Consider the following 20,661-nt stretch of genomic DNA (forward strand, 5'->3'; position numbering starts at 1 on the left):
CGCGGTGCGGCCGTTGCTAGGCCGGCGTCGCGCATGTGCGGCACGGATGCCGGAGAGGGGGGTGGGGACGCGGGAGGCTCACAGGCCGCGGCCTCAGCCTCAGCCTGCAGGCGGCGAGCGCCTCGGCTACGGCCAGCTGGACGTGCAGCGGGCGTTCCTCACCTTCTACCTCACAAACTTGCTTTACTTTTGCTACCTGTTTCTGATACTGTACCTGCCCTCACGCCCTCTCCAATGATGAACGACCAGTCGACCCTGCTCCTCAGGAAACAGCTGGCAGGTACGTGCATCGCTGGAGGTTGTGGCGGCTCAGCCTCGACCAGTAGCTCCTCCCTGTCGCCTGTGGTGTGAAACATGCAAGTGATGTTCAATAGCTAACAATGGCCTGTTTCCTTTATAATCGTTACTTTATTGCATATCTTTCATTCATTTGTTCTTTATCTCTCTACATCACTGTCTGTACCTCTCGTTTCCCTGACTCTCAGTCTGAACAAGGGTCTCGACCCGAAACGTCATCCATTCTTTCTCCACAAAAATGCTGCCAGTCCAGCTGAGTTATTCCAGCATTTTGCGTCTATCTTTGTGTTCAATAGTAATGTGTGAATTCCTCCTGACCGACTAACTTCAATTAGGTCGATATAAACATTTATTCCTACTAGTGGATCAAATCTTCCTGTCTAACTCGAGACTCTGTCACTATTGATATTTATTCTTATCAGTATTTAAATTCTTCCTAATTTTAACTCGAGACTCTGTCACTATTGATATTTACTCCCTTTAGTGTTTCATTTCTTCCTGACTTTAAATCGAGACTGCCACTGGTGATATTTATTCCTTTTATTGTTTCAATTCTTCCTGACTTTAAATCGAGACTGTTACTATTGATATTTATTCATATTAGTGCATCAATTTCTCCCTCCTGTATGTTTTAGACCATTGTCATCTGTTATTTTTGCTAGCCATTGTGTTGTAACTTTGATTTATCCCCAACCCCTCCCCCCCAAAAAAAATCTTCATTATCATTAATATGATCATCATTAAATCTGAAGAAGGGACTGGACCCAAAACGCTCTCTGTCCATTCCTTCCACTGAATTCCTTTAGCAAACTGTTTTACTCAGTATTCTAACATCTGCAGTTCCTTGTGTCCAAAATAATTGTCAGGTTGAGCAGAAAGGAATTGTCCTAACGTTTCAGAACTTGCTACCTCTCCGTTTTCAGATGTGATAATGGCAGATAATTGATCTGAATTGTTAGATTTTCCACTGTTGCTACCAGGCCACCTGAGGCTTAACAGTATTTTCTGTTTTCTTGTTTCAGGTTTTCAGCATCTGAAGGATTTTTTTTAGCCAGTAGTAATTCTTTAGAGGAGTTTAGCCAGAGGGTGGTGAATCTGTGGAATTCCTTGTCACAGATGACTGGAGGCCCAGTCATTGGGTATTTTTAAACCAGAGATTGATAGATTCTTGATTAGTAAGGGCATCAAAGGTTACAGGGAGAAGGCAGGAGAATGGGGTTAACGGGGGAAAATTGATAGTCATAATTGAATGGTGGAGTAGACTCGATGGGACAAAGGGCCTAATTCTGACCCCGTCTTATGGTCATCTGATCATGCATGCAAGAAACATCTTTCCTGCCATCATTCACTACCATTATAACAGTTGATGAAGTATTTTTAACCTGAAGCACTAACTCTTTCTCTTTTCCACAGAAGCTACATGGCCTGCAGTGTCATAAGGTCATAAGGAATAGCAGTAGAAATAGGCCATTCGGCCCATCAAGTCTACTCCGCTATTCAACCATGGCTGATCTGTCTCTTCCTCCTAACCCCATTCTCCTGCCTTCTCCCCATAACCTCTACTAATCATGAATTTATCTATCACTGCCTTAAAAATATCCACTGACGACCTCTACAGCCTTCTGTCCCACATTCACCACCCTCTGACTAAAGAAATGTCTCCCATCTCCTTCCTAAAATAACGTCCTTTAATTCTGAAGCTATGACCTCTAGTTCTAGACTCTCCCACTAATGAAAACATTATTCTGTATGTTTCAATGAGGTCCCCCCTCTTCTTCTAAACTCTAGCGAGTACAGGCCCAGTGCCGACAAATGCTCATCATAGGTTAGCCTACTAATTCCTGGGATCATTCTTGTAAACCTCCTCTGGACCTGAAGTGTTTCCAGCCATTTCTGTTTTTTATGAAAAATGTATTGATTACCTACTTGGATTTGTTCTTTGAACGCTGCAAACATGAATGTGAAACATTGACCAGTAGCCCATGATGTCAATTACAATTATTATATGATCTTATGACAGAAATAGAGACACAGGAACTGCAGAGTCTGGAATCTTGAGCAAAACACAACATGCTTGAGGAACTCAGTGGGTCAGGCGGCATCTAATAATAATAATAATAATAAATTTTATTTATGGGCGCCTTTCAAGAGTCTCAAGGACACCTTACAAAAATTTAGCAAGTAGAGGAAAAACATGTCAGGGGAATGAAATAAATAGTAGAGACATGACTAGTACACAAATTAAAGACAGAATACAATTCAAAACACAATATGAGGCAATTAATGCACAGATGAAAAGGGAGGGGAACGTGGGGCTAAGGATAGGCAGAGGTGAAGAGATGGGTCTTGAGGCGGGATTGGAAGATGGTGAGGGACACGGAATTGCGGATCAGTTGGGGGAGGGAGTTCCAGAGCCTGGGAGCTGCCCTGGAGAAGGCTCTGTCCCCAAAACCGCGGAGGTTGGACTTGTGGATCGAGAGGAGATCGGCTGATGTGGATCTGAGGGACTGTGAGGGTTGGTAGGGGGAGAGGAGGTCAGTGAGATATGGGGGGGGGGGGCAGATGGTGGAGGGCTTTGTAGGTGAGGACCAGGATTTTGTAGGTAATCCGGTGGGAGATGGGAAGCCAGTGAAGTTGTTTGAGGACTGGAGTGATGTGATGCCAGGATTTGGTGTGGGTGATGAGTCAGGCGGCTGCGTTCTGGACCAGTTGGAGTCGGTTGATGTAGGTGGAGCTGATGCCAAGGAGAAGTGAGTTGCAGTAGTCCAGTCGGGAGGAGATGAAGGTATGGATGAGTCTTTCAGCAGCGGGAGGTGTGAGAGAGGGTCTGAGTTTGGCAATGTTGCGGAGGTGAAAGAAGGAGGTTTTAATGACATGGCGGATGTGAGGCTCAAGGGAGAGGGTGGAATCAAAGATCACACCAAGGTTGCGGAGATGGGGAGACAGTGGTGCCGTCGATGGTGAGAGTGGGGTTATTGATTTTGCTGGGTGGATTTGGAGCCTATGAGGAGGAATTCTGTCTTATCGCTGTTGAGTTTGAGGAAGTTATGTTGCATCCAGGTTTTTATAGCTGACAAACAGGAGTTGATATGGGAGAGGGGGGGTTGTGGGGGGATTTGGTGCCGAGGTAGATCTGGGTGTCATCGACGTAACAGTGGAAGTCCAGGTTGAAGTGGCGGAGTATCTGACCAAGGGGGAGGATGTAGATGATGAAGAGGAGGGGGCCGAGTACGGAGCCTTGGAGAACGCCTTGAGTGACTGTGGCTGTAGCAGAGGTGTGGTTGTGGAGAGAGATGAAGTGGGATCTGTTGGAAAGGTAGGAACGGAGCCAGCTGAGTGCAGAACCTTCAATGCCGAGGTCTTTGAGTCTGGTGAGCAGGATGTTATGGTTCACTGTATCAAAGGCTGCGCTCAGGTCGAGGAGGATGAGGATGTTGAGGGAACCAGTGTCAGCAGAGGTGAGGAGGTCGTTGAGGACTTTGAGGAGAGCAGTTTCTGTGCTATGGAGGGGGCGAAAGCCAGATTGGAGGGGTTCAAGTAGGTTATACGCAAGGAGGTGGGAATGAAGTTGTGACACAACGATACGCTCCAGGGTTTTTGAAAGAAAGGGGAGGTTTGAGATTGGGCGGTAGTTAATGAGAGAGGAGGGATCAAGACCAGGTTTCTTTAAGATTGGTGTGACAGCAGCAGTTTTGAAAGCGGAGGGGACAATTCCTTGGGACAATGAGGAGTTGAAGAGATTAGTGAGGTAGGGGCAGAGAACGGGGAGGCAGGACTTCAGCAGGGGAGTGGGGAGAGGGTCGAGGGAGCAGGTAGTGGGTTTGGCATCTGTGGAGGGAATAGCTAGATGACATTTAAGTTAGGAACCTCTTTCGGACCGTTGTGAATGGTCCCGTCCCAAGATGCTGCCTGTCCATTCCCTCTACAGTTGCTGCCTGACCTACTGAGTTACTCCAGCACTTTGTGTTTTGCTCATGGCAAAAATAGTTTTTAGATAATATTTGGTGATGCTTTTATTTGGCTAAGAGTTATCAGTCTGAAGAAAGGTCTCGACCCAAAACGTCGCCTATTCCTTCTCTCCATAGATGCTGCCTCACCCGCTCAGTTTCTCCAGCATTTTTTGTCCACCTTTTATTTGGCTAAATAAGATTTTTTAAATCCATCTTTTACTTTGGCAGTTACTAACTCTTGATAATCTAGCACTCTTTGCACTTTGGTGGCTGGCTGGCAAGCTTTCCACATTATCGTAGCATACTTTTGTTTTATTGTTTCTTTACATGATGGTATAATATATTTTCCAATTGACCCAGTGAGTTGCAATGGAGTGGGGAATGCATTTACAACTTTAGCTGCAAACTTGTACATGTTCATGACTCCTGGTGTTTGAGATCTGGATTCTTGCTTCATCTGGCCTGTACTCTGGACCCATGGCTCTAGTTGCATAGTCTGCGTGCACTCTAGACCGTGGCTTACATTCTGTACTCATGAGCAAGCCAGTTGCTGGCTCATCAGAATTTTTGAACAATCAGATGCTGACTTATCTTAGTTTTAAAATATTTGGGCTGTAGACTGGCAGTTGAAATGGAAGAATATTTACGTATATATGTATTTAGACTCGTACAACCTGAAAACAGGCCCTTTGGTTCAACTTGCCCACACTGGCCAACATGCCCCAGCTACACTGGTCCCACCTGCCTGCATTTGGCCCATATCCTTCCAAACTTGTCCTATCTGTGTACCTGTCAAACTTTCTAAAATGTTGCAATAGTCCCTGCCTCAACTATCTCCTCTGGCAGCTCATTCCATACACCCACCACTCTTTGTGTGAAAAGGTTATTTTCTGGTATGGAGTGAATATTCTGTTCAGAAAATGTTTTTAATCTGTAACACTTCCTTTTCTAACAATATATTTTTAATGGTACTAACAGAAGGCATTTTTGAAAAATGAACGAAAGCTTGCAGTCTCCTAATCACGTGCCAAATAAGAGTTTATACTCTTTGCACGCTAACCCACAAAAGGTTCAATATAGTCATGTTCAAAACTAACCTTTATAATCTAGAAACAAGGAACTGCAGATGTTTGTTTACCAAACAAAACCCACAAAGTGCTGTGGTAATATAGTGGGTCCGAACTTATCTCTGGAGGACATGGATAGGTGGTATTTTGGGTCAGGACATCCTGGACCGCAGTGTGAAGAAGGGTGCCAACCTGAAATGAAACCTGTCCATGTCCTCCAGAGATGCTGCCTGACCAGCTGAGTTACACCAGCACTTTGTTTTTTTTTTTAACCTTTATAATTGGATTGGAATACCAAATTCAACTTCCAGATTTAGAAATTAGTTTTTATTTCTCTTCAACATCCCAAGGGGTGAAGGAAAAGACCACTTGATAACTGAAGAAGGGTCTCGACCCGAAACGTCGCCCATTCCTTCTCTCCAGAGATGCTGCCTCACCAGCTGAGTTACTCCAGCATTTTATGGAGCCTGAAGAAGGGTCTCGACCGGAAATGTCGCCCATTCCTTCTCTCCAGGGATGATGCCTCACCCGCTGAGTTACTCCAGCATTTTGTGTCTACCTTCAAACCACTTGATATGTTTTATTTTGCCAATTTAATGACCCAAATGCAGCAAATCCTAATCCTAATCCATTTATACAAAAGCAATAATAATGTAATAAAAAGGAACTGCAGGTGCTGGTTTATACCAAAGATAGACACAAAATGCTGGAGTAATTCAGTAGGTCAGGCAGCATCTCTGGAGAAAATGGATAGGTGATGTTTCAGGTCGGGACCCTTCCGACAAAAGCATTGTTTCTGGTTAATTTAAAATTTCTTATGACACTGTTTCATTTGTGTGTCTTCTTTCTCCCAAGAACTAAATAAGAATCCAGTGGATGGGTTTTCTGCTGGATTAATAGATGATGACGACATATACCGATGGGAAGTTGTCATCATTGGCCCACCCGATACTCTTTTGTAAGTTTGTAACACCAAAAGTGAACTAAGCTGAAATACTAACTGAAATGAAAATTAACCACTTAACTTTCGTTTTTGGAAGGTCGGTACCGTTACAATATCAAGAAAGTTGGTATTGTTACAGATATTTCTATACTTGGAAAGTATCAGGATCTTGATACCAAATCAAAAGACCATTCTTCAGGTATGGGTAATCTGGGATTTGGTAACTGCATCATGTACTAATTTACATGGTTTACTTCACTTCAATACTTCCACTTAAGAAGTGCATTGACTGTGAGGCACTTTGATAAATGATGAAGAGGTTAAAAGCAAGGTAAATGCAGATTTTTCACCCTAGCTATGACCACTCGTTTTAGGTCTGATTTAACTCTTGGGGATTCTGTTGTTAAGTAACATACTTAAGTAAGAATTTCTTTGTTCCAAGGTTGTGCAGAACTTAAGTCCCTTAATACATTTTAATTTTCCAGCAAATTTGCCGTGGATGCTGATATATTGCTTGCATTTAAAAGCCACTTTTTACAATTCCTTGTCTCGTGGGGCAGGTTAATATAATTTGACTGAATTTTGTGATGTTCGTGACATCTAGGAGACTGATTAGGAAAATATTCTATTATTCAGCAATATCTTATACAACATGGGATATATACGATATATCCCACACTAAAAGGACATGCTTTTATTCATCCTTTTTAATTTATTTTTCCTAGTGAGGGTGGATTCTTCAAAGCTCACCTTACCTTTCCCAATGATTACCCTTTGCGGCCGCCAAAGATGAGTTTCATCACAGAAATCTGGCATCCAAATGGTAAATATGTCTATTTATGATATCAAACATATTGATTGAATTATCACTTTTAAACCTATAACACGAAAGATGAAGTTTGTGTCTTGTTTTATTTTATAACCATTTGAATCTCTTAAGTATCAAAGGTAGTGTAAACTGTAGTCCAGTTTCTGGACTTGATTATGAGCGTGGAGATCACAAAGTTGATACCCACTTGAGAGAGAATTTATATAATGGATTAAATCCTACAAATGTTTTATGCAATCCTCTAGCTCCATGTGGCCAATACTGACAAACTCAGCAGCAAGAATAGCTGGGTTAAATTAACAGTTAGAGTTTAGGATAGAAAGTACAGTTCTTGCTTTATATTTGAGGGATTGAAAACAGAAAACGCTGAAAGCATTCAGCAGATCTGGCGGCACCTGTAGATGAAAGATGGTTAATTTGGTTAACTTCAAATACAAGACTCTTTGTGAGAACTGGGAAAAACTGAGAAGAAGTTATATGGATTGCAGATGCTTGTTTATACAAAAAAAATACACAGATTGCTGGAGTAACTCAGGCAGCCATCTCTGGAGAACATGAACAGGTGACGTGTACCCTAGTTTTCAGTTGCTGAGGGAGTGGGGGACCGATAGGTTGAACCAATCTCTGATGGGGCAACACCAAATGGGATAATATGACTGTTATAAGGGATTCTTCTTTATACATTACTTATAGTATGGTTTTTGGACATGGGCTTACTAATGGAGAGAGACAATTTAAATTACAGGTAGACAACTGGTGGGAGAGTTCTGATATGATAGGAAGAAAGAGTCACTGAATGTTGGATAACTCAGTAGTGAGCTCAGAAGACTCAAACGTGCCCAGATGGAAAATGAGGTGTTGTTCTTCAAGTTTGTAATGTGCCTTGTTGTAATAGTGCAAGAGGATGCAGTCAGATAGGTTGGAGTGGGATGGAGAATTAAAGTGGCAGGCAAGTGGAAGCATGTAGTCACTCCTGTCAACTCCATTGTGGAGCTCTTGCTTTCAGTTACCGAATCTTCACAAAGTGTTGGAGTAACTCAGCGGGTCAGGCAGCATTCCTGGAGAACACGGGTAGGTGACTTTTTGGGTCAGGACTCAGTTCCTCAGCATCTGCAGTTCCTTGCTTTTACTGTCTGCAACTGTAAATGTGCCAACACCAGTATTGGATGCAGCCTGACCTGTTGAGTTACTGCAACACTTTGTGCCTTATTTTGTAAACCAGCATCTGCAGTTCCTTGTGTCTACTAAATCTGCACTTGGTTTCTCCAGTATGGAGGAGACTACACTAACAGTATTGGAAGAAGTGCTCGTAAAAATTGCGTCACCTAGGAAGGCTGGATCCTCGATAGGAGAAGGGAAAAGATTAAAGGACAATTGCACTGAATGCTTAGTAAAATACCATTAGGAGCGATTGGACGAGATAGAAGAGTGAATAAGCAATGGGAATGATTTATTTGAAATACAGAAAGGGTGGCGGCACGTTTGTGTCTAGTGTAGAACCTGGTTGGACGGGTATTCAAGGAGAGTCTTTTGAATGCAGGATCTGGTGAGTGGAAGATGAGGACTCTGGGAACTCCATTCTTGGTGTGTGGAGTAGGACTGAGCAAAGGTGCTCTCTCTATTAATGTAGCCCGGTGTATTGGCACAGCCCAAAGACAAAGAACCAGAATCTGCTACTGACTGTCACATTAATCCATTTAGACTCGACCTTCAGGGATATTCCCTTTGTTCTCACTATCGCTGCAGTTAAACTGACTTTTTTTTGTTTTCCATTCTAATGAAGGATTGTAGACCTGAAACATTAATGCACCTGTCCCACTTAGAAAACCTGAACGGAAACCTCTGGAGACTTTGCACCCCACCCAAGGTTTCCATGAGGTTCCAGGAGGTTGCAGGTGGTTGCCGGAGGTTGCAGGTAGTGGAAGCAGGTAGGGAGACTGACAAAAACCTCCGGGAACCGCACGGAAACCTTGGGTGGGTCGCAAAGTCTCCAGAGGTTTCCGTTCAGGTTTCATAAGTGGGACAGGGGCATAACTCTACTTCTCTTTCCATGGATGCAACCTGACCTGCTGAATGTTCCAGCATTTTCCATTTTTATATCAAATCTTTTGCATCAACAATTTTTTTAAATCTTTGTTTTTTTGTTCAGGGAAGGTTTAGAATAATACACAATTTATTTAATTGTACAAAATATTTTTTGCAGTTATAACTGATTTTGAAATGCTTTCCCTGATATTTGTAGATTGGTAAAACTGTGAATGTATTTTACAATGGGGTGTTGTAAAGTTACATAAACTGCTATAAATAGAATTAAACAGAATGCGTCCACATATCTAGTAGTTATTGTTTTTGGTTTAGTTTATTGTCACGTATATCAAGGTACAGTGAAAAGCTTTTTGTTGCATGCAAACGAGTCAGCGGAGAGATTATACATGATTACAATCGAGCCATTCACAGTGTCCAAATACATAATATAAGGAATAATGTTTAGTGCAAGGTAAAGTCAGATTAAAGATGGTCCAGGGGTCTTCAATGAGGTAGATAGTAGCTCAGGATCACTCTCTAGTTGTTGGAAGGATGGTTCAGGTGCCTGCATTCAGTTTATACGTCACTGTACCTTAATGAGCTGTTGATTTTATATTACCTGTCATAGCTTTGCATTTCATTGATAAAACTCAGGACCAATCAAACCACTTTTCATTTTACAGTTGGTAAGAATGGCGATGTTTGCATTTCAATTCTGCACGACCCCGGTGAGGATAAATTTGGTTATGAGAAACCTGAGGAACGTTGGCTACCCATTCACACTGTGGAGACTATTCTCATCAGTGTCATCTCTATGCTGGCTGATCCCAACAGTGACTCCCCTGCTAATGTTGATGCTGCAGTAAGTATTTAAGAATTATTCATTTTTTCATTGGCCAGGTGATTAGTAACTCACAAATTTCTTAAGGGGTTGGACAGGCTAGATGCAGGAAGATTGTTCCCGATGTTGGGGAAGTCCAGGACAAGGGGTCACAGCTTAAGGATAAGGGGGAAATCCTTTAAAACCGAGATGAGAAGAACCTTTTTCACACAGAGAGTGGTGAATCTCTGGAATTCTCTGCCGCAGAGGGTAGTCGAGGCCAGTTCATTGGCTATATTTAAGAGGGAGTTAGATGTGGCCCTTGTGGCTAAGGGGATCAGAGGGTATGGAGAGAAGGCAGGTACGGGATACTGAGTTGGATGATCATCAGCCATGATCATATTGAATGGCGGTGCAGGCTCGAAGGGCCGAATGGCCTACTCCTGCACCTAATTTCTATGTTTCTATGTTTCTAACTCCTTAGGGATTGATTTCTTGGGAAAACCAAATGTGTGCGGATAGAGATAAGAAAACTCAGTATCAAACCTAGTCAGGAGTTTAAGAGATGAAGAAAAACAAATTAAATACGTCATTTCCAGTTTGATTCGTACATCAGTTGAATAAAAGAAATCAGTTGAACCAACTTTTTCCTCTGTAAAACTGGAGCTGACAATTTTAAACTACAATTGTCATCCTTTCATGCAGAAAGAATGGCGAGATGATCCTTGGGGTGAATTCAAGAAGAAAGTTGCTCGGTGTGTAAGAAAAAGCCAAGAAATGGCATTTGAGTGAATTCTTCCTCCAACTTTGTGGTAAGTGTTTGTGAAAACTCCTAACTGAATAAGCTGTATTCATATTGTGACAAAATATTGAATTATTTGATCTATCATTCATTTATTTTCTTTTAATATCAGAATATAAATGAGAAACACGAGCAAGTTGGACAGTCCCTCTGTTCCGTGCCACTATTCAACAAAATCATGCCTGTTCTCCGTATCCTTGACTCTCCTTTAATACATAAATGTACATCAACCTTGAATATATTCAATGGCTCAGCCTCCATTAAATGAGTGTAGAGCATTTTAAAAATATGTTCCCCTGAGAGAAGTAATCCCCTCTCATCTGCCTTAAATGGATGACCTTTTATTATGGAAATATGGCCTCTGGTAGACACAAAAAGCTGGAATAACTCAGCGGGACAGGCACCATCTCTACGGAGAGAAGGAATGGGTGACGTTTCAGGTTTCAAACATATTGTGAACTGTATCCAATGCATGTACATCCCTTCTTAAATAAGGAAACCAAAGCTGTACATAGTAGTTGGGATGTGGTTTCAGCAAGGTCTTGTTGCAGTAGTAGTGGAAGTGCTTTCTTTCCTACTATCTCTTGCAAAATAATTGGAAAGTTAATGTTTGTTCTAATTATTTGCTTTACCTGCATGTTAATTTTGTGTGTCATGTATGAGAACACAAAGGGTGAGCTTTTCTCCTCTTCCTGCATCCACCCTGTCCAATCCTCTTAAGAATTTTATATATTTCTATAAGATCCCCTCTCTTCCTTTAAATACCAGCGAATACAAGACCAGTCGACCCGTTCTTTCACCATATGTCAGTCATGCCATCCCGGGAATGAACCTGGTGAATCTATGCTGCACTCCCTCAATAGCACTAATGTCCTTCCTCAAATTAGGAGACCAAAATTGCACACAATACTCCAGGTGCGATCTCACCAGGGCCTGTACAACTGCAGTAGGACCTCCTTGCTCCTAAATTCAAATCCTCTTGCAATTAAGGCCAACATGCCATTAGCTTTCTTCACTGCCTGCTGTACCTGCATCATGCTGACTTTCAGTGACTGATGTACAAGCACACCCAGGTCTCGTTGCACCTCCTCTTCTCCTAATCTGACACAATTCAGATCATCTGCCTTCCTGTTCTTGCCACCAAAGTGAATAACCTCACATTTATCCACATTATACTGCACCTGCCATGCTTCTGCCCACTCCTTTAGCATCCTTCTCGCAGCTTACACTGCCATCCAGCTTTGTGTCATCCGCAAACTTAGAGATTTAACATTTAATTCCCTTGCCCAAATCATTAATATATATTGTAAACAACTGGGGTTCCAGCACCGAGCCATGCGGCACCCCACTAGTCACTGCCTGTCATACTGAAACTAATTCCCACTCTTTGCTTCCTGTCAAAGGCTTTTTAAAGTCCAGATACACCACATCCACTAGCTGTCTTATCCATTCTACTTGTTACATCCTCAAACAATTCCAAAAGATTAGTCAAGCATGATTTCCCCTTCATAAGTCCATGCTGACTAACCGATCCCGTCACTGCTTTCCAAATGCGCTGCTTTAACATCTTTAATAACAGACCTGTCCGCCGCTCAGACTGGATGCGTCGTCTGCCCCGACATCTCCCAAGAGGCCCCTAACCTCCCGTATCCTGCAACAAATGCACTGCAATAACATTCCTGCTATCACAAGTTAAATTAAATTAAACAACCGATTCAAGTGTATCCTCCTTATCTCAGCCTCCTTGCCGAAGACTCTTGAGCCGAAGACTCGCACTTTACCTCACCAAGGCACTTCCCCCCCCCAACAAGGCCGCTCCCCTTGAGCTGCTTCATTTTATCTAATCAAGTCAACGATCCACACAACTAATTATGATGTCTCAACCAAGCCACCCACTCGCTACTCAGTCTGATCAGTCTGAAGAAGGGTTTCGGCCCGAAACGTTGCCTATTTCCTTCGCTCCATAGATGCTGCTACACCCGCTGAGTTTCTCCAGCAATTTTGTGTACCCACCCACTCGCTAGTCTGGCTGCTGCTCCTCTGCGACCTTCAAGGTAATTGCCCCGGGCTGACTCTTGGCTCTCTTCTTAAACCTCCTGAACTTTACTCACCTAGGAGAAAGCCTTCCTTCAGCCAATCCACCCACTCGCTGGTCTGGCTGCTGCTCTTCTAAAGGTCTGACATTAAGCACAACTTTAAGTTTGCTTACGAATGCTTATGATAGACATTTACATAATATAATTAATACAGAGCTATCTTCCCCCGCACAGAGCTCTTAAGTAGTGGGCTCTCTTTGCTGAGGAGGTGGTCTTTTAGCCCCTTTCCATGTTAGCCCACTGTAAGAGCAATCTAATTGATCCCGTTCCACAGTTCCAGTCCCGTCGAGTCACGCAGCCCAACACATCCTCATCAAACGCCAACCCTTTCAGTCCATGGCCCTGCAGTTTTTCTTCCTTGTTCATGTGAATCTGTTTTGAAACTCGCTATTGAATTTGTTTCTGCCATCGTTTCAGGTGGGGAATTTGAGATCATGAGTCCTGCTGCATTAAAGATCTTTTCTTCATTCTTTTGCCCATCACTTTAAATCTGTGCTTTCCGGCTCCCAACCTTCTGCTAACAGTTTCCCTTATTCACCTTGCCCAGCCTGGCTGATATTGAAAACTTATCGATTCACCTCTATACTGTCTGCTTTAAGGAGAAAAATCTCAGCCTGTCCAGTTTATCCATATAACCCAAGTCCCTAAATCTAAGGGAATAAATGGTGAATCTTCTCTCCTAGGGCTTTCACAGCCTGCCTGTGGTACAGTGATCAGTAGTGGACACAATACTCTCATTGTGAGTGAACTAATGTGTCGAGATCCTGTGGTTTTTGTTCCTTGGCCTTTACCTATAAACTTCAGGATCCCATATTTTCTTTTAATCACTTTAAAAAAACTTGAGCATATTTATATATATATTCATAGAACACTATTCAAAGAACACAGAACACTACAGCAAAGGAACATATCCTTCAGTCCTCAATGTCCATGTTGAACATGATGCCAAGTTAAACAAATCTCCTCTCCCTGCACATGATCCATATCTCTCCATATACCTGTGCCTACCCTGGACACCTTGTAAAATTGTACTCTTTGTACTCATTATCACTTTGTGTTCTTCCTAACATAATGCATCAGTCTACACCTTTCTGCATTAAATGTAATCTATCATGTATCCATCAATTCTGTCGGTCTTTCAACTGTCTACATTCTTTTAACAGTTAATTGCTCTCCTCATTGTTTACCACGCTTCCAAATATTAAAAAGGTGTTAAATATAACCAGATCCAAGTCATTAATATCAAAAACAAAGTGCCGGGCAGCATCCATGGAGGGAAATTAACAGGCGATGTTTCAGGTCAGGACCCTTCTTCTGATGGATGCAGTTGAGGGGAAAAGCTGGAAAAAAGGAGTGAGGGGAAGGGATGGGGCGAAAACAGGCAAGTGATGGGTGAACCCACAAAGAAGAGGTGTGATTGGCAAAGGAGTATCAAAGGCTAGAGGTGACATGAAGGGTGCAGACATGCAATCAGATGAGGAGGGTCGAGGAAAAGTAAAATATAGTATTTTTTTCACTATTTATAGAGCCAATTAACCTACAAACCTGCATGCCTTTGGAATGTGGGAAGAAAGCGGAGCACCTAAAGAAAACCCATGCAGTCACAGGGAGAACATGCATACAGCATATAATCAGGATCGAACTCGGGTCTCCAGCGCTATCTACCACTCCACCATGGTTTCCACTTGTTTGAGAAAAAATTCTTGCAAGAATCCACATTCGGCTGTATGCGACCCAGTGGTGACAAGAACAGCTTGTATAGTCCTTTCTTAAATACACTGTGTTTGTGAAATAATAATGGAAAGGAGTTCTTCAAACCCAATAGGGTGACTTTAAAAAAAAAAAAAATGACCATTGATATTATCTGTGATTTTAAATCTATTTTTAGGAGTCATGAAAGAGAAGAAACCTCATTTCTCACTGGCCGCTGATATTGTGGATGCCAGCCTGCAGCTCAGAATTCTACGCTGATAAGCTTGGACACAGAGAAGCCCTCATCCCAGAGAGAAACACTCACTGAGAAGAATTGTGCCCCCCATCCCCCGCAATTGATAGCAACAAAAATGTTTTAAAATACCTTAAGTTTCATCTCTGTTATTTTCTGCTCCCACCAAGAATTAGTTGTATTCATTTAGGTATATTTTGGATTTGGTCGCGAATCTGTCACATTAAGTGAGGCTTATCTTTGCACTTCTTAAGAGTGCTGCTGCGTTTGCCTAAAAGTAATTTGCTGAATCATTAGGTAGCATTTCTAGATCAGCAGTTTTGCAGACAAATCTTCTAGGTACAGTAATAGTTCAGAGCTCGGGATAAGAGGGATAACTCAAAATACCTTCCAGTTTCCCAGTTAAGCCATTTGAGCAATTTCAGGAAGTGCAGAGGCAGTTGCCGTTACTGCACTTGTTGCCATATATTTGTAAATTATATGTAAGACTTATTTTTGAATAACTACACATTTAGATTATTATCAGGAGCCATTCGGGATGTTATTTGCTGTTTTTCTTGCTGGAAAATATGACTAAAATTATTCATCTTTAATTCTTTCTATATTTGATCTGAGCCTAATAAACCAAATTTATTGTAGAGGTTGGTTGTGTCACCAATGGTTCTGTCTGTCATGGTCTTACAATTATGAATATAACAAGACAGCCAAAAGAAGTGGCAAATATAATTGTACAAATAAGTGTAATTTAGAACTCCATTATTTTCACAGTCAAATTCATTTTGGTGTGCCTAAGTGAAAAACAGAATCCAAAACACTTGGAAATTTGAACTCAAAGTGATTTACTTATTTAGAAACTGATTGGTATTACAATCAAAATATCAGTTTGGGCTGCAGTGTGTTCTGGTGCAGTGTAGCAGCTTGCTAATGCTTTTTCAAAGCTGCTTTTGCATTTTGAATTTAAACGTAGTCTACCATTTAAACATTTTTATAACAATTTCAGAGCACCAGCTGAGACAACTGCACGCGAAGGATTGATAATGTTATATGTAATGCCCATTTACAGCATTGACCAGGCCATTTCACTCAACAGGTCCATAGTGCTGTATTTTGTTAGTTTAAACCGGACCTTTACGATTGCATGATATTATTGAAAGAGGAAATCATTCTGATGGTCTACCCATCTACAATTAGGTTGACTTGCTGTTTATTGTTATTTGAGACTTTATGCAAAGTGGCTCCCATTTTTACTGCACCTTTAATCCATAGTCATGCACCATGGAAACTGGGCCATTGGCCTAACTTCCCCATGCTGACCAAGATGCCCCATCTAACTAGTCCTACCTGCCTGGGTTTGGCCCATATCCCTCTAAACCTCTCTTATCCATGTATCTGTCCAAATGTCTTTTAATGTTGTTATAATACTCGTTTCCACTACCTCCTGTGCCAACACGTTCCATAAAAGTTGCCCCTCAAGTTCCTGTTAACTCTTTTTCCTCTCACCTAAAACCCATGTCTTCTGGTTCTGCATTTCCCTACTCTGGGTAAATAACTGTGCATTTACCCTATCACTAACAACGATACAAATCGTTGATATAAACACAACCGTCATAGGCCAGCACTGATCCTTGAGGCATACCACTCGTCACAATCTACCAGTCTGAAAAACAACCTTCTACTGTCACTCTGCCTCCTTCCATGAAGCCAATTTTCTGGGCAGTTGGCTAGCTCTCCCTGGATCCCATGCTATCTAACCTTCCAGAGCAGCCTACCACACGGAACCTATCAACTGCCTCGCTGAAGTTCACATAGGCATATATGTATACTCAGAATACTCTCCAGTAGGCAAGTTACCACAGGTGTTCAGCTCATAGGTCTATAGTTACTAGGTTTTTCCTTGCAGCCCATCTTAAATAGAGGCACAACATTAGCCAGTCTTCCAGCACCTCACCTGTGTCTTAAGATGAATCGTAGATCTCAGCCAGGGCACCGGCCATTTCTCAGCTAGCATCCCACTGGGTCCTTGGATATATCTGATCAGGCCCAAAACATTTATTTTCCTTCATCCGCGGTGGGACATGCATGTTATTTATGATATTAATAATGAACACTCAGGTCCTCCATGAATACTTATTTTAATCTCAACATTTCTGAGGAAGGAATTGCCTTTATGCTAGAATCTTTTTCAACTTGCAGAAATGATTCTAGATTTTGTGGAAAATATTAACTTTTGTACACTTTTGTTGATATCATCAGAAAGACATTGTTCACTCTTGGTACTTCTAATGTCTCACTTCAAAATTATTGTCCCATCATTGTGTCTTTTAAGGGTTTAACATCGGTTCTGCAAAGCAGTCGTAAAAAACTTGCATGTACTTCTTCATGGCAAGACCAATTTAATCAAAGTTATTATACAACTCCACTCCTCATTGCTATCATAAATCAAAACACTACTGGCCTTTATTCATGATGAATCTAGTCTCATTTTGATTAATAAGCCAAAATGCTCTACTCATTGTAAATTCTGGTGAAACTCTATATATTGGAAAGTCAAACATTCACACTACATTGCATCTGGCATCTTTCAATCCTTATTTTTGAGTTGTAAAACAAAAGCAAAGGTGCTGGAAATATCTGCAATATATTGAGAGAAACAACATTAAAGGTTCAGGTTGTCCAACAATGAACTCTGGAACCCAAGTGACACTGTTACTCAAACTTGTTTCCTGGCCAGTGTCTGTTCCCACCCTGCTGTATTTCCTATTGTACTTGCCCATTATATTTAAAGCATACCACTCGTGCTACTGCGGTTCATTTTCATCTTATCACCTTACATAAAAATCACCAAGGTGATCATGACTATTTACAGAATCTATAGCATACGATTTATTCACCCATTTCCAATGTTTTCTATTTTAACCCTGAATTAGGAATTCAGAGGCTGCTCATAACTGGCATCAAACTCTCTACAGTTAACCGATTTGTTGCTCTTGAACAATGATCAATTATTCTTTGTTCCATACCACTATTTGCATGGAGCTCAGGGCTTTCTTTTGTGAAAAAAAACTAACTTCTTTAGTAGAGTATAACAAAAAAGTGCTGGAGGAACCCAGCGAGTCAGGCAGCATCTGTGAAGAGAATGGACCAATAACATTTCGGGTTGGGATCCTTCTTCAAACTGGCATCTTCAGAGTATGAAATAAAATTGTGTCAAACTTTGTCTGTCCCTTTCCTCCACAGATGCTGCTTGACCCAGAGGTCCTCTGGCACTTTGTTTTGTCCAAGATTCCAGCATTTGCAGTTTCTTGTCTTTAATACTGTAGCAAGTATTGTCTATGATATGTGCATTCTTACTTTGGCACCATTGATGCAATTCAACTGCACAATATTATCTCCATAGTTTTTTTCTACTCATTTACATATTTTTACTCACTTCAAGGTCTTTTGAAGAAGTCTCCTATTTCTAGTTTTGAAACAAGGAAGAGGGGGCATGATTTCTACATTAAAAGTTGAGCTGTGTTAAAGAAAGTAGTGATAAATGTTATCTCAGGAGACAGAATAGATAATAGGGCAAACAATGTGAATTATGTATTTGCTCCTGTGTACCAATAGAAGCAGGAGACTAGAAAAAAAAAATTACCTTACCTTACCTTACAGCACCTGCCAAATTATAACATTGCCTTGATGTAGTTTTATTAGTCTTTTAACAGCCAGTGTTTTTTTTAGAAAAATCTATTCTTTGGGAGTGTTTGGCAAAACTGCCAAACTAAGCACATATCTGGAAGAACTGTTCGTACAAGACAATAAATATTCTCCAATCACTCGCATAATTCATACGTGTTCCAAGTTTTTAACTCGTTTGTAACAAAAGTCATAACATTGGGGCGCAAGAGATAGAACCGCCACCAATTTCACTAATTTGCGCATTTCTGTTCATTACTGTGCCTTTAGCCGATTGGATCATCTTGAGATCTTCCTCGACAAAACCCATCTTATCCGTCAGATTCAGCTTTTTGAATAGTTGTCTTGGTTATTTCTCCTCTGCCGTTTATCTTCAAGAATTGATTCAATATTGTTTATCACAACACGAAGCACCTTGTGATATTTTCAACATAAAAAGTTCATAAATACAAGTTCATCATTTGTGTCCTATTCCAAAAGGATTAAAATGTAGCAAATATGTTTTTACTTGCTCAACTAAAGTGGGTACATTTAAATCATGTCTTAAAAGTAAAATTTAATGAATGAATAAAAAAATGTATTAGCCAAGTATGTATACATAGAAGGAATTGGCCTTGGTGCATTGCTTGGTTGCAAACATGATATACAGTAGGCAATTAAAAATAAGGCATTATAATTTAAACATGAAAATACAGTAGCAGAGTAAAAAGGCTACAGAGGGAAGTGCTTCAAATAGTTTGTGGTCAGGGTGAGAGGGGTCATAGATGATCTTACCCATTCACTTCCTGGCCTTTGGCAGTGTACAGTTTGTTAATGGGAGGGAGTGGAAGGCTGCAGCCAACAACTTTCTCGGCTGATCGAACAATGTGCTTCAGCCTCTGGATGTCATGCCTGATGGCTGAGCCAAACCAGACCATGATGAAGAAGGTGAAGACAGACTCTATGATGGTAGTGTAAAACTGGACCATCATTGCCTGTGGTAGGTTGTGTTTCTTCAGCTGCTGCGGGAAGTACATCCTTTGGCTTTTTTAATTGGAGTCCTACACAAGTTTTTTTTTTTTTAAATACATCCAGAAGCAACAAACCTATTTATAATCATCAAGTAGAAGAGACTGTTACTGTGAATACTCATGCCTATAAGCTTGTGGTTTACCTGGATAATGAAGAATACAGCTTTTGGTTTAAGGACCAGTATCTGTAAATATTATCAGTATTAACAAAGGCTCTTCTATTATTATTGACTTTCCACACGATGGGTCTCTTTAAACTGGTTCAGTGAATAGAGCCAATTTATTGAATTGAATTGAATACATTTTATTAGCCAAGTATGTACAAGGAATTTGCCTTGGTGGTTTGCTCGCAATGATAACAATATACAGTAGACAATTAAAAATAAAACATAATTTAAACATGTGACGAATAAAATACCAGAGCCTCATTCAGCCAGCAAATTAACAGCACAGATAAATGACCCAAATATAGACAGAGTAACTAATTGCTCGAATTGAGTATTCATTTTCATTTGCAGTGTTGTGTATCATTAAAAAAAGATAGGCTTGCTGTGTCATTCGCTGAGGTCATGACTTTGACTCTACTTTGTTTGAATTCCATAACCCTCTAGTTTCTCTAATCAAGGTTTCTTACCATATTTCCATGATTCCTACCAAACAGGATTCCTCATGTTATGTCACTTTTTGCCCATTCAGTTAACCCGCGCATATCCCTTCTGCAGTCCATCGCCTCATAACTTCATTTCTTTCTCACATCAACAAACCAAGATACAAAATACTTGGTCTATTTATTCAAGTCATTAACTTGCCAATAGATACCAATTCCTTGGCACACTACCAGCTATAGCCTGATAACTTAAAACAAACCTATGTATCCCTACGTCCTGTATCGTCAGCAAACCACACCGCGGCATCAGGCCTGGCTCGCCTACCGCGAAACCCGCCTGCCTAAGAGGGAGCCGCCGACCTTGCTCGTCCCCGAGAAATGGAGAGGAGCGTGGAGGGAGTTGGCAATGGCAGACCCAAAAACAAGAAGAACCAGGGTCTTACCTTCTGCACCCTCGTGGTCAACTGCTAGAGACGCCCCAGAGTACAAAGGCTGAATGGGGGCCCAGTGAGGAGGGACGACGGTTCGCTGGACAATCTGGATCGAGGCGATGACTGCAACAGGCCTTTATGGCCAGCTATAGCTGGGACTG

General features: G+C 41.4%; 1 protein-coding gene across 2 annotated transcripts; it reads left to right on the forward strand.

Annotated features, from left to right (window-relative positions):
* Positions 1–18: 18 nt before the first annotated feature.
* Positions 19–15,412, forward strand: ube2g1b (ubiquitin-conjugating enzyme E2G 1b (UBC7 homolog, yeast)). Of its 2 annotated transcripts, none has more exons than XM_055655768.1 (6): positions 19–280; positions 6,170–6,272; positions 6,983–7,080; positions 9,795–9,973; positions 10,637–10,743; positions 14,718–15,412. In XM_055655768.1, the coding sequence occupies exons 1-5, from the start codon at positions 34–36 to the stop codon at positions 10,721–10,723; spliced, it is 714 nt and encodes a 237-aa protein (XP_055511743.1). In that variant the 5' UTR covers positions 19–33; the 3' UTR covers positions 10,724–10,743; positions 14,718–15,412. The 2 variants fall into 2 exon arrangements, with proteins under 2 accessions (XP_055511743.1, XP_055511744.1); XM_055655769.1 differs by lacking the exon at positions 14,718–15,412 and adding an exon at positions 14,356–14,654.
* Positions 15,413–20,661: the final 5,249 nt, after the last annotated feature.

Source organism: Leucoraja erinacea, chromosome 25 (assembly GCF_028641065.1).
Source record: "Leucoraja erinacea ecotype New England chromosome 25, Leri_hhj_1, whole genome shotgun sequence".
In the NCBI taxonomy this organism is placed as follows: Eukaryota; Metazoa; Chordata; class Chondrichthyes; order Rajiformes; family Rajidae; genus Leucoraja; species Leucoraja erinaceus.